The sequence below is a fragment of the Cottoperca gobio genome, chromosome 7, assembly GCF_900634415.1.
Source record: "Cottoperca gobio chromosome 7, fCotGob3.1, whole genome shotgun sequence".
Classification (NCBI taxonomy): Eukaryota; Metazoa; Chordata; class Actinopteri; order Perciformes; family Bovichtidae; genus Cottoperca; species Cottoperca gobio.
The window spans coordinates 13,032,417-13,049,213 of NC_041361.1; the positions used below are offsets into that span (position 1 = coordinate 13,032,417).

General features: G+C 40.0%; 1 protein-coding gene across 1 annotated transcript in view; it reads right to left on the reverse strand.

Moving 5' to 3' along the window:
• cntn3a.2 (contactin 3a, tandem duplicate 2) overlaps positions 1-16,797 on the reverse strand; it is a 38,042-nt gene that overhangs the window by 12,247 nt on the left and 8,998 nt on the right. Inside the window, exons 5-16 of the mRNA XM_029436363.1 lie at positions 16,240-16,335; positions 15,884-16,087; positions 14,917-15,019; positions 14,385-14,569; positions 13,121-13,257; positions 11,806-11,935; positions 11,205-11,355; positions 10,767-10,894; positions 9,270-9,439; positions 7,834-7,951; positions 3,725-3,883; positions 637-786 (exon numbers count right to left, since the gene is read on the reverse strand). Of these exons, the coding sequence (XP_029292223.1) occupies positions 637-786; positions 3,725-3,883; positions 7,834-7,951; positions 9,270-9,439; positions 10,767-10,894; positions 11,205-11,355; positions 11,806-11,935; positions 13,121-13,257; positions 14,385-14,569; positions 14,917-15,019; positions 15,884-16,087; positions 16,240-16,335 (1,731 nt within the window). The remainder of the gene's footprint in view (positions 1-636; positions 787-3,724; positions 3,884-7,833; positions 7,952-9,269; positions 9,440-10,766; positions 10,895-11,204; positions 11,356-11,805; positions 11,936-13,120; positions 13,258-14,384; positions 14,570-14,916; positions 15,020-15,883; positions 16,088-16,239; positions 16,336-16,797) is intronic.

Consider the following 16,797-nt stretch of genomic DNA (forward strand, 5'->3'; position numbering starts at 1 on the left):
CCTTATTCACCTGTAATGTCTTGCAAAATGAATGGAATTTTACGATACATATCTTTAAAGGCTGTTCTCTCAAAATGATTTTCTTTCTCATATTATGGGCCGTAAATCTCCACTTTCCGTACAAACACATACACCAAACCTTCCAGTTTCCTTCCTATCTATATTCTGAAGGTTCTTACAGAGGGGTTTGTTCATATATCATTCATAGCCTGATTTATAGAACATGTTATTCCTAAAACATGGCGAAAATTGCTTTTTTTTTGATAAAAAGTGATATCTAAAATCCTCTTTGTAAAAACCTGACTCTAATATGTCAACAAAATTAAACAATACTTTTGAACCTGGCTTTATCTGATGTTCAGATTACTGGAAATGTATACAAATTAGCATATATTTGCATATTTACAAATAACATTTCAGAAAACTTGTAATACAAAAAATAATAAGCTTTTCTTTTCTTTCTCTGTCATTTTTATATCATAATCTGTGAGGCCTGCTGAACCAAGTTGTGTGTTAATCAGGATGCATCGGTTTGAGTTTGTATTTTGCAGTTGTGTTTTGTTTTGTGTATATTAATTAGTTTGTTTTTAATGCTTTTGTTGCTTAAACAAAAGAATGTAATCGCATTCACTGTACCTGCGTCCTCAGTCCTCGTCTTGACTGACACAGGGCTGGGTTCTCCAACCCCAACACTGTTTTTGGCCAAAACCCGAAACTCATACTCCACCCAGGCATTGAGGTCCACTACAGTGGCTGTTAGTGTGTTTCCATCGATTATCTCGGGGACTGGAAGAAAACAAAAAACATATAGTATATATACATAAGCATAAAAATAACACATGGAATAAAACTATAATAAGAGACCCAAATCTATACACAATTACAAAATAATGAAATGAAAAAGACAAATCCAGCCCGTATGTCATTGTGATGAATGTGATTTGAGCTTTGCTTTTGAGTCTAGACTCTCACAGGTCTGCCACAGACCTAGATGACCTTTCCTTACCATGTGTTGTGCAGCAAAACTGAGCCTAAAATTAACTTTTAACTGACATGCAGGTGTGAAGATGCTAAAGGAGACTGTATGACCCCAGAGGAGGATGCTGCAATGTCGCTACTCAGTGCTATCTATTGCTAAGGATGGGTGAAATGCAGAGGACAAAAGTAAGGCAAGTTAAGGTAAGTTAGGGTAAGCTAAGGTAAGGTAAGTTAAGGTGAGTTAAGGTAAGATACGAAATATCGGCAATAGGTTGATATAAATGAAGGGTATGTTGTGATCGTTTGAAGGACGCAGACGATACGCCGAACACGCCAGACATACACAGTTCTGTATGGCAGAAACATGCTGCCGTATATGAAAATTAGCTCAAAATGTGTCAGAGTCCAAATACGTCCAACTTTTCCACAGCGGTGTTGTAGCTGACGTATACATAACAAATACATAACGAATTATTATACGTATGTCAAACATTGATAGCGTATCACTTACTAATTTAAAACGTATCAGAGCGTCTGGACAACGGAGCTGGAAAAGTGCCATCTGGTTCACGTCATGCTGATGCTGGAGAACGGCTAACATGCTGAACGCAAGCTGTACTGTAGAAACACGTTTAATAAGTTACTCCGTCGTCAGGCATAATGTTAACATAGGGTAGGAATAGGTTATCCACTCGTTATCAATAAGTTGGCTGTAGGATTCACCGTCAGCCGACGCAGCCTATATCTAACGTACCTCTAACGTAGTCACGTAGGTATTTACGTGCTATATATTCACGTACGTATTCACGTATGTCTAACATCACGACGATACAATTTTGTATTAGTAAGTGATACTCTATCAACAGGTTAGACATGCGTATCTGTATATGTTCACTTTTCCGATCCGATGAAAAGTTGGACGTATTTGGACTCTGGCAAATTTTCGTATGCACCGGCATACGTTTCCGTCATACCGATATGTATGACAGGGCCTTAAGGTGAGGTAAGTTAAGTTAAGTTAAGGTAAGGTAAGTTAAAGTAAAGTAAGCAAGTAAAGCAAGGCAAGACAAGATAATATAAAGCAATATAAGGTAAGGTAAGTTAAGACAAGGTAACGTAAGGCAACGTAAGGTAAGGTGAGGTAAGTTAAGTTAAGGTAAGGTAAGGTGAGGTGAGGTAACGTAAGGCAAGGTAAGGTAAGTTAAGTTAAGGTAAGTTAAGGTAAGGTGAGGTAACGTAAGGCAAGTTAAGGTAAGTTAAGTTAAGGTAAGGTAAGGTGAGGTAAGGTAAGATGAGGTAAGGTAAAGTAAGTTAAGGTAAGGTAAGGTGAGGTAAGGTAAGGTGAGGTAAGGTAAAGTAAGTTAAGGTAAGTTAAGTTAAGGTAAGATAAGGTAAGGTAAAGTAAGTTAAGGTAAGGTAAGTTAAGGTAAGGTAAGGTGAGGTAACGTAAGTTAAGGTAAGGTAAGTTAAGGTAAGGTAAAGTAAGTTAAGGTAAGATAAGGTAAGGTAAAGTAAGTTAAGGTAAGATAAGGTAAGGTAAAGTAAGTTAAGGTAAGTTAAGTTAAGGTAAGATAAGGTAAGGTAAAGTAAGTTAAGGTAAGGTAAGTTAAGGTAAGGTAAGGTGAGGTAACGTAAGTTAAGGTAAGGTAAGTTAAGGTAAGGTAAAGTAAGTTAAGGTAAGATAAGGTAAGTTAAGTTAAGGTAAGGTAAGGTGAGGTAACGTAAGTTAAGGTAAGGTGAGGTAAGTTAAGGTAAGTTAAGGTAAGGTAAAGTAAGTTAAGGTAAGGTAAGGTAAAGTAAGTTAAGGTAAGGTCTATTCCAACTCCTCAGGGATATTTCTGGCTCTTTCGGTGTTAAATGCTCCACTGTGTTCATCAGCGAGTTTCCACCTTTTTCGCTGAAATCACCTGCTGTGGCCGATATTGACGTTAGAAAAACAAAACAATGAGCTGAAAGATGCAAGAAAAAGCTCTGTGGAACTGAGGAGACTAGGGTGATAATTATTTTTGGGTTCACCATTACAAGTAACCTCTTATATATTCATTTTATCCCTTGTTGAAATAAAAAATATGGATTATAGAAGCTTTTACCTTTTCTCTCTCTTATTGTCTTGTTTAGAAGGGATAGTGGATAACTACTCTATGTTATATTGAGGCATTACTTATTGGTGGAGGTGTACTGCACTCTTTTGTGAATTTATGTTGTGTAAATGAATTTTATAAGAGACATATTATGTAAGAGATATGTTGTTGTTTTATGCTATTTCTTGGGTGCTAAGGACAACAAAGAACAAACCTTTTAGGCTAAGTGTGGCTCTTTTACAGTTGTCCGTTGATCAATGAGCACTGTCCCTGTCTAATAAGCTAATAAAATTAAAGATTTCATTCATTCGACAGACACTTTTGTCCTTAGCCTCTTACAATAAGGGCTAGCTGTCATCCCCAGGGACTTAACTTGTCTTAAGCAGATGAAAAGGATTTTAGTTTTGACTGAGGCAGGTGTAAAGGTCATTAAAGTGGTTTAAATGAGATCATGTAAAAGCAGCAACAATGACCTCTAGTTCTCTTGAGTAAGACCCTGAATCCCTTCCATCTCCAGAGCCTTCGTTCTGTAGCTGACCCTACACTCTGACCTCCCAGCTGAAGCGGGAAGAGAAGTAAGAGAATTTCCCAGTGGGGATCCATGAATTTTCTGAATAACATCACATATGGTATGAGATGAAATTTCATCTTCAAGTGCTGCCTACCTGTGTTAACCTTCTGCCAGCCCACAGTGAAGGGAGTCCTGGTCTGGATGAGGTAATTGGTGATGGGGCTGCCGTTGTCTCGGCCGGGACTCCAGGCCAGCTGGGCTGTACTGTCTGTCACCTCCACCACCGTCACAGAGTCTGGAGGACTGGGGGGGCCTGGCTCAATCACAGGAACAGACACTGTGAGGTACTCGCACATGCAGAGGCACAGACCAGACGGCTGAATGTGGATGTGAATGTGTGTACTGCTCAAACTCAAATACATTTGCATAAAAAACAGCTCCACATATTGCTTCAACGGATTACTTACTATCTTGAAATAAACAAAAACATATTTAAAAAGCTTTAAGTTTGAGAACTTGTGCCCTTCACAAGGAATTAAAAGTGAATTCAAGATTTTTCCTAACCAACTTGTAATCCTTCCCTTTCATGGTCCTCCCGGGAAATGATCGATAAAACAGCAGACGTAAGTAGATGCAGGGAGTCAAATTAAAAGGTAAAAGATGAAAAGGGGCCTCGTAGCCCTGAAGAACCAGACTTTTATCATTTATTTTCATTATCCCACCAATTAAGAGGTGTGATGTTTTACTTTAGCTTCATCAATTGTTTCCTGTTCTAATGAAGGTGTCTGCTCATCAGGAATAATACACCACTAGAGAGCTGTGAGACAGACCGCAGAATAATAACGCCCCTAGATCTGCTCACACTGCTCACCGCCTCTGAAGGGGTTTCTAATCTTAGGTAAAAGTATTCTAATTATTTAAGCGTATAATGATTATTTTTAACAAACAATCAATGGCTCATGAAGCACTCGTGATATATATAATAAATGCATGTATGCTAAACAAGGAAGTGCTTAAGTACAATTTTTTTGTTTACAGAAGCATTGAACGTGCTGCCCACATATATTTGGCCTTAAAGCCCTGGCTTTGGAGATATTGATCTCTGTAAAACTCATTAGCAGCCCCTGATTAAAAAAAAACCTTTAATACACTGGCTTCAGTAATACATATTAATGGAGCACACAATCAAGGATCAATTCCTTATCCTCTTAATTATATTTTATTGGCTGAGGCAAGAGGGGGCTGTCAGTGTCTTGTGGGTGTTCAAATAATCAGTTATTAATATGGACAGACTGTCTGGGCTTTTATTGTGAACTTGGCACGGGGCAAATTAATATCTGGCTTTATAATGAGTACTTACAGACACGGTGATATAATTTCGATCTTGACCGAATATTACCCACATTTGTAATATACGCCGCCACACGTGTCGGAAGTGATTATAAATAACATTTTGTTATAAAAGTGATGAAATAATAAAAAGCATGGTGTCGTACTGACTGTCGACAGTAGGTGTGTTTCCCTACGTACTGTCTTCCAGGAAGATGAGGATAATGTAACTGTCAAACAAGCTCAAGTGTTCATCAAGTGGTTAGGACGCTAACGACCATGATGTTTTCTGTGTAACATGACCTTCTCCATAACCACCAGCGCCCGGTGGAGTGTTTGTGAGGCATCATGGAGTGGGTTCTAAAACATTTCCCACTGCCATTGTGAAAAACAAGATCCCAGATGATCAGTCAAGAGTCTCTGTGTCGGGAGCGATTGTCATTGACCTTCACTGCTGCGAGAGGAGTGAAGTGAGACAGGAGACAGCATTCAAAATGACTGAGGTACTGTCACTGTTGGATATAACATGATCGCAATACTGCGTCTGTTGCCAATAACACCAATAATCAGCATTACTGTAAGTATGATCATAAAAGTCCATATGTGATGCTGCGATCACACTCACTCCAACTTCAATCACAATTGAGTTTTTATGAAAAGATGTGTTGCTGTCAGTGGTGGAAAGTAACTAAGTATGTTTACTCAAGTACTGTATTTAAGCACAGGCTTGAGATACTTAAACTGCCATTTAATCTGACTTTTTTCTTCTATTCCACTACATCTAAGAAGGAAATATTGTACTTTTTACTCCACTACATTTATCTGACAGTTACAGTTCCTTCACAGATTAAAGACTTAATGTTAAGAAAACAACATAAAATAAAGTTTCAGACGTCTACGAGTTGTTAGCAGTTCCACCAAAGAGTGACTTCCCCTCAAATGGTTTTATGTGAATAACTGTTTGAGCCCAAAGGTTGGGAACCACTGGACACAACGAGCTAACAGTAAATAGAGGAGTTACCACGAGCTACATCTGGACCTACAACAGTAAAATGCAACTTACACATTGATGCATCAGTTTGAACATCATACTAATCTAATAATGTCTTGAACAACATATTTCGCTGATAATACTTATTTACTAGGACATTGTATGTAGGACTTTTACTTGTAATGGAGTATTTTTACATTGTTGTATTGATACTTTTACTTAAGTAAAGGATCTGAGCACTTCTTCCACCACTGGCTATTGTCCATTGTATTGAGTAGGTGGCACCTCAGAGATGTATGTGTCACAACCTGGGCAAATAAAACCCAAAGTACCCGCATGGTATCACTGGAGTTGATAGTATTGTTGAATCTTTGTCTTCATATACTGTATGTGCCTAATATTGTGTGCCGCACATTATTTGAAATCATTTATTATGTCCTTTATGGGTCATAGGTTTAAAGGCAGTGGCGGTTTCCAAACAGGACACTGGACATGTGACTGTCAGTTTTCTAACGGTCTCCAGTTGTGATCAAGCAAAGACATTCTTTGCCGTCCATGACTGGTTTTCTATCCAGCTTCATGCTTTGTCTCACAACATTTGGAGCCGTTCGATCTAGCAATGAGACATCCATGACAGCTGCCGTGAGCAGGAAGTGTAAATAATGCACAATCTGTATCACAGACAAGTTTCTCTCCAGTCAATACTCGGCCAATCCATTTCCAGGGCCTTGATATTGCCTTCTGCTTGAGAAACAGCCTTATTTCCACTTAGTCCTCAGCCAATTGGAAAGGAGTATATATTAATGCCATTTGCCGAGAAGATATTTAACACGGCAAGCTAAATCACTGGTGGGTATCCTTACAAGATAAATATATGGATCCTACCATTTCAAATCTTGACACCAATATCATTGCTCACCTCATCTGACATTTAACATATCTGCGTAGTGCCAATTTGCTGGGCTATTTGACGCATTGATCAAAGCCAGCAACATCCCTCCTCTCACTCTGCTTCTCCCCGAAACACATAAGCAAAGTTGTTCTATTTTGTTCTGCCCGATGTAGCTCTTGACAATCGTGTGTCTCTGGAGCTATACATACTGCATGAGCGAGCACAGACAGGCATCTAAACATTCCACTGCCAAGTACATTGCAACAATATTGAAAATTGGTCATTAAAAAGAGAGAGAGAGAACATTTTCACATAGTTTTTTCAAATTCTATGCTTCCACAAACATCCCTGAATGCAATATAAAAGACAAGCAAGCCTCCTCTATTTGATGTAATCAAGCGACTGCTACTAGAAATAATCAGGACATAAAAACTGTGGACGCTGTGATGACATCCAGAATCATTTTCATGAGGATATGGGCATTTTGGTCGCACTGCAATCTCTGGCTCAGACAAAACCCATTTGAGTTTAAAAGCCTAAGTGAACATTATACGCCCTGGCAGTCGAGAATTCTCTATATTCTCAGTAAAGCATATTCATATAATGGCTCCAATTTTTTTTGCAACACTGGTTTATTTGGTAACCCTTACAGAGTACAGGCATCTTTTTTTTATTGTGGGCTTTTGGCTACATCTATCACCCACTTCACAGCTATTACATGTCCAAGTGTCCTTGAGCAAGACACTGAACTCTAAGTTGCTCCCGAAGGACAGGCCAGTGCCTTTCATGGCAGCTCCACCATGTGAGTGTGAGTGTGTGTGTGTGTGTGTGTGTGTGTGTGGGAATGGGTGTACAAGAGGCAAATTGCATAGTGTTTTGTCTGTTAAGGTAGAAAAGCGTTATATAAGTGCACTCCATTTTCTGTCTACCATGTACAGTTAAGTCTAGATTTTTTTATTTCCCCTTCTTTTAAAAGAGGAACCCAAAAGCAATCCTGGCTGTGAGCCTTGTTTTAATTAGAGACTGCAGAGCAGAGAAAAGGTTTTCTTACCTTTGACAATCAATACAGCCACGGCTGACAGGCTCTCCACGTCCGTGTCCACCACACAGATATATTTTCCGGCATGATAAAGCTGAATGTTCCTAATCATCAGATCTCCCGCTGTTCTCTACAGAGGAGGAAAGAAAGCTTTGTGTAGCATGAAAGATAACAGACCTTGTGACAGCTTATTAAAGAATGTAGTGGAGCATATATAAGGTGCAGTAAATAGCGGTGCCAAAGAACGTTTGCAGAACCTGCAGTTATTTAGCCGGACGTAGCAGAGGAGAATCCCACCTGTTTATAAAAAGGTATGATACACCAAAGATATTTTTACACTTTGTGTCTTGACAGTTCTTGGAGTCAAAGCCATGAAAGGCCAACATAATGAAAATATCCTGAATGTGACAGAACCTTTTCGTCGCATACTTCTGTCCAAGATGAGTTCGGATGAAAAGGATCACACCAATTGTACTCAGCAAATGGAATTTATGTGTCTGACAAGGCCTCTGCTATTCCCCTCGCTTTTTGCAGAGGTCATCATCGTGGCCTTCAAGACCTGCTGCCAGAAACTACGCAAATAAGCAAATCCTATTGAGTTCAGCTGGTGTTTGCTCGATTGGAGAGGAAAAAAGGCCCTCTAGATTCTCATCTGAGAGGACACCCGTAAGCAGCAAATGGTAAATTAGTGGTGAAATCGTTCTCTTGGTATTGGCAGGGAAATGTGGCAGGAAAGCCAACGTGGTTTAATTATGGAAATTAAATTCCTTGAAGCAGCAAAGTTAAGTTGATAATCTCTTTGAACTGGGGACATTCTAGCATTTCTGAGGAAGACTCTTTTCAGATTTGAACATTGTCAGTCAAACACACACAAGGAAGAATGGTTATTCTCGAAGGGTATTCCGAAAGTGTTTTGTCATTTGGGGCTGTGCCAAGACACCTCTAATGATGTGAATCCCCTTCCTGTTATGAGGAGCTGTGCAGCAGGCTATGTCAAAAAAGCAAAAATACAAGTATTGAAAAATAGATTACTTCAGAAGGCTGAGCTCGAGTAGGGGAAGAGCACTCAAAAACATGACAACCTGTCACAATGGCTGAGCAACTTACACATACCTACATGATGGTTTTCATTTTAGGAAGTGTATTTTGACATAGCATAACAACGGTTCCATTCACAAAAGTACTATTTGAAGTTAAGAGGGGTTGAACGGTTCAAATTCCCACAGCTTATTATGCCTCCAAGGAGACTTTTAGAATTGCAAAAAAAAGGATGGTATCACACCCATTGCAGCAAAACTAGCCACAGCAGATCTCTCCAAAAAATACCATGGTGTCAAACCACAAGCTGTCTCTTTTAACTAATGGCAGGGAGGAAGTGAAGCAAGACGGAAAGAGGTGCCAACTGCCCATTTGCACGTTGTGAAGAAGAATGACTGGGGGTCACTCACCCCACCCACTAGCTCAAAGTGACCATCTCCCTTGGCGATGAGCTGTCCGTTGAAGGCCCAGGAGAAAGAAACGTCAAGGACGGGGTCACTGGCGACTTGACAGGGTAACACGATGCTCTCGCCCACAATGATCTCCATGTCCACTGGCCCCTGGGTGATTCTGGTTGGATCTGCCCCAGAGAGAAAGAAATGTAAAAAAAATTGTGAGAGGTAGTAATTTCGGACGGGGCGGCTGCCAATCTCACACAGAACATGAGACATTTCATGGCGAGATGAAATGAGATGAGCAGTGTATTGTTGATTTTCTGAAATAGAGGCTCAACAATGAGACTACACTTACGAGAACATGCTCCGTAATACACTAAGTCACAGGCAGATAATTATTATCATATTATCATTATCATAAAGGAAGGTCTCATGAAAGTCTTAAGTCGAATAATGTGATAACACGCAGCCTGCCACTACTAAAATGGCCTAATACTCCAGTCTGACACGGCTAGAATAATCTTCTGAAATCCTGATAGCAATTACAATATAGTGCGGATCAGATAAAACGTCATGTAATGGGCTGCTCTGTGCATCCAGAACAAGAACGAAGGGCACCGCTTCAAAGTCTACAAAAGCCATCCTTTGGCTAAGACTGCCGTGCTTCAAAAGTCAAGATAATGAATCTGCTAGTATGAAATTAAGAAGGTGCACCACAAAGGAAGAGGATTTGCACTCTTACATCTTACCTTATAGTGTTGAGGGATAAGGAAACCACATGTAAAAAAAGTCCCCTCAGTTCTTAAGCTAGTAATAATCAACGTCTGGGTCGCGGCTCTGTGTCGCTGACTGCATTATGGCCTTGAAAAATACCCGAGCCATTTAAAAAAAAAAAAGACTGGCCTTGGCAGTTACAGTGGCACACAATAGCGTTCAGCACATTAATAAAACCAATAAGAGAACACTCAACTATCACTTCACTGAAAGCGCACGCTCCACAACAACAGCATCTGTAACACCTCCTCACTAACACTTTCATTGCCTCCACTCAGGGCACTTTCATTTGTTGCAGTGAATTGGTTGTTTCAACTGCTTTGAGGAAAACAATGCTAGAGTATTTTCTCAAACACCTTCCAAGTGAGTTATTGCAGAATACGGCCGCACTTAACAACTCTATACAACTACAGTAAAGGACAAGTTGCAGTTGAGTTTTGGTAACCATTACAGCCCCTCAAATCAATAAATAAACAAGAATGACATTTAAAAAATCCTCTAAAAACATTTATGGCTGTTATTCAATTATGCAAAGTCCATCAAGGATAGAGACTTCGCAAAGTTTCTGACACGCTCCTCAGAGGAAAACCTGAAGTTTGTTTATGTTTCCACCCACCAGGTATTGACTGAAGTCCTTGCGGTACAGTAACTCTCCCATGCATTAATCCATACACAGCGATAAATACTGCTTACTAAGTGGGATGCATAAACATTCTGCTATGTCACAGCGGAGCTTACCCGTAACAAGGAGCCTTCCTGTTGTACTCGACATGCCAAATCTATTCCTCGCAAAGCACGTATAGCTGCCTGCATCAGATTTGCTCACGTTGGCAAGCCTCAATGTTCCATCTGGAGAAAGTGTGATCCTACAGGAGTGTACCAACAGAGACAGCAGTTTGCAATCCAACTTCCAAGAAGAAGAAAAATCATTTTATCATTATATAAACTCAGATTCTGGTTTTGTCTACATGTCAGTGTTCTTCATCATCACAGACATCGAGCTGTGTATTTGAATATTAATTAATTAGACCAAGGCTTCAAAGGATAAGAAGAAAAATACTGAATAGCTTATGTTAGTGCATTACTATCACTTCTTTGAACAGCCATTGGTCTTTTCTCCGGCATCATAAAAGTGTTTTCAGAACACATACAGCCACTTTTCAGTTCAGTCACTACCTGTCATTGGTGTGGATAGGCAGGTTTCCTTTCTTCCATAAAATGCTGGCGATGGGATAGGCCTGGGGTTTACACTCTAAAGTCACTGTAGTTCCTGCCTTGGCTTTGAGCAAAGCTCTGAGGACGTTCCCTGTGAAGTCTGGAGGAGAGGCTGATGGGAAACAGTAAACTGACTTTAGTACAAGACTGCGGCAAATCTCACAGGGCATTTGAAGCACGCCTCAGTTTGATCTGTGAAAATCATCAAATCGTAAAGTAATGGAGATAGACATGTGAAACATTTGTGATGGGAGAAAATAAATATAGAATCGAATCACGACGGGCAATTTTCATTCCATTTTCTATGAAGAAAATGCATTTATGAGAAGCAAAAAAATATATTGTATCTTTTAATTTGTTTTACTGTAAAAGATAATTTTTATTGTTCAACTGAGTAAATCAGGAAAATATTTTTTAAATGTGTTTGGCTCCACAAAACCCTTCTCGCTGACCCCGTTATCCGCTAATCCAGACAACCTTTAAGAACGACAGTAAGATGACCTTTAAGATTCTTTGGCAACAATGATTGGAGGATTTAAGGGAGAGATAAATGCCATCCTACCTAAAACCATTAGTTCAGCAGCAAAATATATGACGCCATGTTTATTCTCAGCCACACACTGGTACATGCCGGTGTCAGATAGGGTCAGCACCGACACTGACAGGACTCCGTCCTCCACATGGATTCTGTCCTGAGAACAAAAAGGATGAAAGAAAGCAATTATTGCTTAAGACTTGAAGGTAGCTTTTGCTTTGCTCAGCGTGCTCTGGCAAAGCTCAATAAGAATTGGATTGGGTTAGAGGCACTGTCAATGGGCATAGATCAAATCAGGATTATGTTGTTGCAGTGAATGAATCAGAGTCAGTGCACGAACCACATTTTTGTTTTCCAAATATTCTCTCCGTCGTGTAAACCAGTCTTTACAGCTTGTAATAATATCCTGTAGTGAAAACTGAGCTTGCAAGATTTGTGTATGTGTGGCTCAATTCAGGGTCCTGTTATAAAAATAATTTATTTTCCCATATGCATGTATGATTAGACATTTTTCATGAATGATTTATGCAGAATAGATCTTGTTTGAGGTGCTATATGTAAGGTTTTTGCATTAAAAAACCTCACATATACATATTTCCATGAAACTAAACGCATCGTAGTCCAATCTTAATATTGTTTGTGTTTCGCGTGAGAGGATTTAGCCCTCTCTTTGAATTAAAGAACATATATTTACACAAAAGTATTGATTATCATAAGCCATACATTGTATATCTGAAACTGAAATCACGAAAGGTGCATTATAAACCTCGCAACATTCTTAAAATCAAATCAAAGAACGACATTTAAGAAGGATAATAACAGAGGTCATTTTTGCAGAAGCCTCACCCTGTGCATAATGAAATGCTACTCAGACAATAAAGCAACAGCAACATGTTAATAAAGGCAAGTCAAGTTTAAAGCTATGTAAATCCCAGGTGGTCTTGGGTAAGGTGTGCAGCTATATAGTATATTTCACAGTAGATTAAACCCATTGTCCCTAAATGTGGAGGAGCTAAAACATGCACCATGAATAATGAAAAACAACCACAGACTCCATTCAGATGAAATGGAGCAATCTCCCAGGGACTACACTGATCCACTCTCTAAGACTGTGTAATCTGCCAAGGTAGAGCGGAATAAGAGACAGTTACATCCATGTCTCATCACTGGCACACCTCAGCAAGACGTTTACACTCTCTTCTCATCTCACTCTGAATTGCACTTGGAAAGACCGCCGCGTGCTTTATGCCAGGCTCTCTAAAATGAAAGGATGCGCTGAAGCTAAGGATTAAGTCTTTAAAATGAAACATTAGTAAGTGCCAGAAGACATGCTGTAATTTACCTCTGAGAGAAGCTGTTGGCCGTTCTTCAGCCACGTGTAGGAGGGTTTGGGCTTGCCATTGGTTCGGCATTCCCAGTATAGTCTCTCCTCTATGGCCAGGGCCGTGTCCTTCATGGCCTGCATCCACTGAGGCTTGGCTGAGGGAACACACATTTACTTTTTAAGTTTTTTTAATACTAGAAGAAGTATGAAGGAAAATTAGCCTGAATGAAAATAAGTCTTAGAATTACATGAATTTATTGATCTGGCTTCAACAGTGTGTTAAACATCACGTCTGGCTGAATATACACTATCGCAACAAAGTGAAGCAGAATTTAATCTAAGCCTAGCTAAATGTAAAATCTAAATCTTAAGAAGCTGGTAGGGAAGCAAACAAATAAATACAAGTTAACACAACAGTAGAGCATTTATTTTAGGACCTATAAAGTGCTATGTAAGATTATTTTTGACCTTTTTAGGCCTGAATTTAAGACAATTAAATGTAAGACTGTTCAAGGACCCATGGACCTCATTAAATATACCGCATCCAAAATAGTTCAAAGGAAAGGATGCACAGGTTGACAGCTCCAATAGGTGGAAATCACAAAGCGTCGTGAGAATTGGTTTGTCTTTAAAGAGGAGAGGTGTGAATGTAGGTTATCACTCAGTTGCATCACTTAAATGTGTCAGCAGCCTGTGGCAACTCAAGATTAGCACGAAACGCTGCGCCGCAGAGCAGGAAGCTCTCCTGACGGCTGAAGCTCACCCCAACCAGTCACCTTAATTCTGTGTATAACAAACATCAGCCCTGTGTTTCCCCATCCAGCACACAACTCCCTAGCTTCTCTTACCTCTTACATAATTACAGCTTTTCAGGAAGTTTAATAGAGTGTTGTGCTCATAATAATAAGCACAGCTCACTTTGCAGGCACTTTCCATTCTGTCAATTCCAGTTAGACAGGTGTCATTTTCCCTCTTTCACAGATTCCCAGCAGCTGAGAGAAGCCGAGAACTCAAAAATGTAAAAACTCCAGTAAAATTAAAACCAACAGCGTGGGAAGAAGGTAATGACTTTTCCGGCTGGGTATATAATAATGAGCTATTAAAACTATAACAATGATCATATTACCAAATAATTACTTTTAACCTCAACCAATTAAACCGGTTCTTGATACTAACGGCAACGGCATTGAATGGAGAACAGTATGCTACGAAGTTCTTAATACTTTTACAACCAGTAGCATGTTTTCTGTTGTCTGAGCAAGCCAAACAAGAGTCTCAGTACCGTAGAAGGCCAGTCGACCGGTGGCTGTGTTCTTGCCCATCTTGTTCTCAGCCACACACTCGTATCCTCCCGTATCATCCTGCTGGAAGCTGGGGATCTCCAGCACGGCATTCGAGTACTTCATTTTGACTTTGCTGGGGAAGGGAACGCCGTTAGCTCGCTTCCAGGTGATTTCGGGGACAGGGCTGAAAGAGACAGAGGAATTAAACCTCAGCGGACGGAGATCCTGATTCAAGTTCTTTTCAACTTTTAAGATTGTCGCTCAGGTTGCAGGTGTCTGTAATCCTGCTATAAAGTGTTTGATCAAGCTTAAAAGCCTATTCACTGTGTCTTTTTTGCGGATGAATGGTTTAGAATTAACCCCATCTGAGAACAAATAATACCATCTCACACGGTTATTTAAAACCACAATGGCTTGATGCCACACTCTGAGAAATATAATTGCCACAGTAACTTTACATTATAGAAATCCAGATGTCTGGAATGAAAGACAGCGGAAGATTGAAAACATATTTCAAAGAATCCAGCTTACTTTCCAAGGGCGAAGCACTCCAGCGTAACTGTTGATCCTTTTGCGGCGGGTACATTGTTTGGGAAATTAACTTCTATTTTCGGCTCGTATTCGCCCATCACTCCTATGAAGAGCAAGCACAAGAACTTCCTCAATCCTCCATTATTCATGACTTACAAGCAATATGGCTTGCATTATGGACCAAACAATTGTACTGTAAAACTAACAGAGGAGAAATAAAAGACACATGAGCAAACATTCTCTCGTGGGTAAACTCAAAGTAGTACATCACTTAAATATGCAGTCGCCAGAGCGCAGTGAAATACCAGCAAGGAATCATTTCAATATCTTGGTGGAATAGACGGAGTGGAATTTGAAATCTTGTCTTTTCAGCTTGTCTGGCTGTTTGTCTATTATTTCAGAGCTTGAGTGGGCAGTTCCCAACCTCTTGTGTTTTATTGTTTGTATCAGTATTTAGGACAGTCAAGGCTAGGATCATAAAGCGATGCAATGAGATTTAAATGTATGCAGCTACATGTACAGTACACTGAGTGGAAACTAACTGGTTGAGCCACCAGAACACTCAATGTAATGGTCCAGTGACGTATGGCTTATGTTTAATTCATTCGAAGGCAATCTTTATTCACTCTTTCTATGAAGGCGTAACAGAGAATAGAACAACGGACCAAAGAGAACCGGCTGGAGAATTCATGTGAAAGCACAGTGAAAGCTTTTAAAGGGAATGCGAATTATAAGAAAGCGAAGTCAGCAAAGAGGAGATTTGGGTGCTTTGTTTGCTGGCCTATATTGAGGAGCAACTATTTACTTACAAGCATTAGCGCTCGGTGACTCAACGACAGCGAGGCACGACAGGACAAAGAGCACTCATGCAAGTACGATGATTAAAGCCACCTTGAAAGGGAAAGGTCTTTAATACATGGCTGAAAGGCACACTTGTCACTTTGTCGCCGTGAGCTGTGTGTCTTACCATCTGTCCGGAGGATCAGAGACGTAGGTGAGCTCTGAACTTTGCCCTTTGTGATGCTGTTCATCACAACACAAGTGTAGTTGCCCACGTCGGAGGGCTCCACCTTGGCAATGTAAAGGTTTCCTGTCTGCTGCGAGACGAAACGCCGATTGTCTTGTTGAACAAAGTATGGGTACTCATTGAAGACCCACGCATACGTAAGGTCTGGAAGACAAACAGGGACGCATATAAGACAATGTGATATTAAATGTGATATAAAAGTATTAAAGGCAAATCAATGGTGGCAATATCATACTTTGATCTTTGAGAAACTAGTTTTGAGAACGGCACAGTTGGAGGTTAAGATAAAGGTTTACCTCCAGAGGAAGTGGGCGTTCCACAAAGTAACACCACTCCTTGTCCCTCACGGACTGACACTGCGCTTCTGGTGTGGACTTTGAAATGATCTAAGTCTGAGGGAAACAAAAATGAAAAGGAAGATCACCACAGGATCTCACATATCAGAGTGGAACAGTGCAGAGCAAAGATTTCAGCAAGACTCTGACACAAGCACGTAAGGATATTATCATGAGAATTGCACTTCTGCAGACGGGATGAGAAAGAAAAGAGCTTGTACATATGAGGGCGTTTGTAAAGCCCAAATAATACAGAGCAGAAATGTTAGCTCAGGACCTAAATTATATATTAAATATGTATTTTTCTTCCTTTTTTTTGTACTCAAATTGACAATGATGTTAAAGCGCTCGTCAGTGACAGCATACAACACATAGCAACTACAAGGAAAACACAAATAGTCGCCTTGGTCATATTTCACATAGTAACCTCACCCTTCAGGTAGCTAAGATAAAATGGGGTCGTATTTGGGGATAACCGGGAAGGTAACGTATCTTAAACTTTCTTGCAAGAGCCTTGCA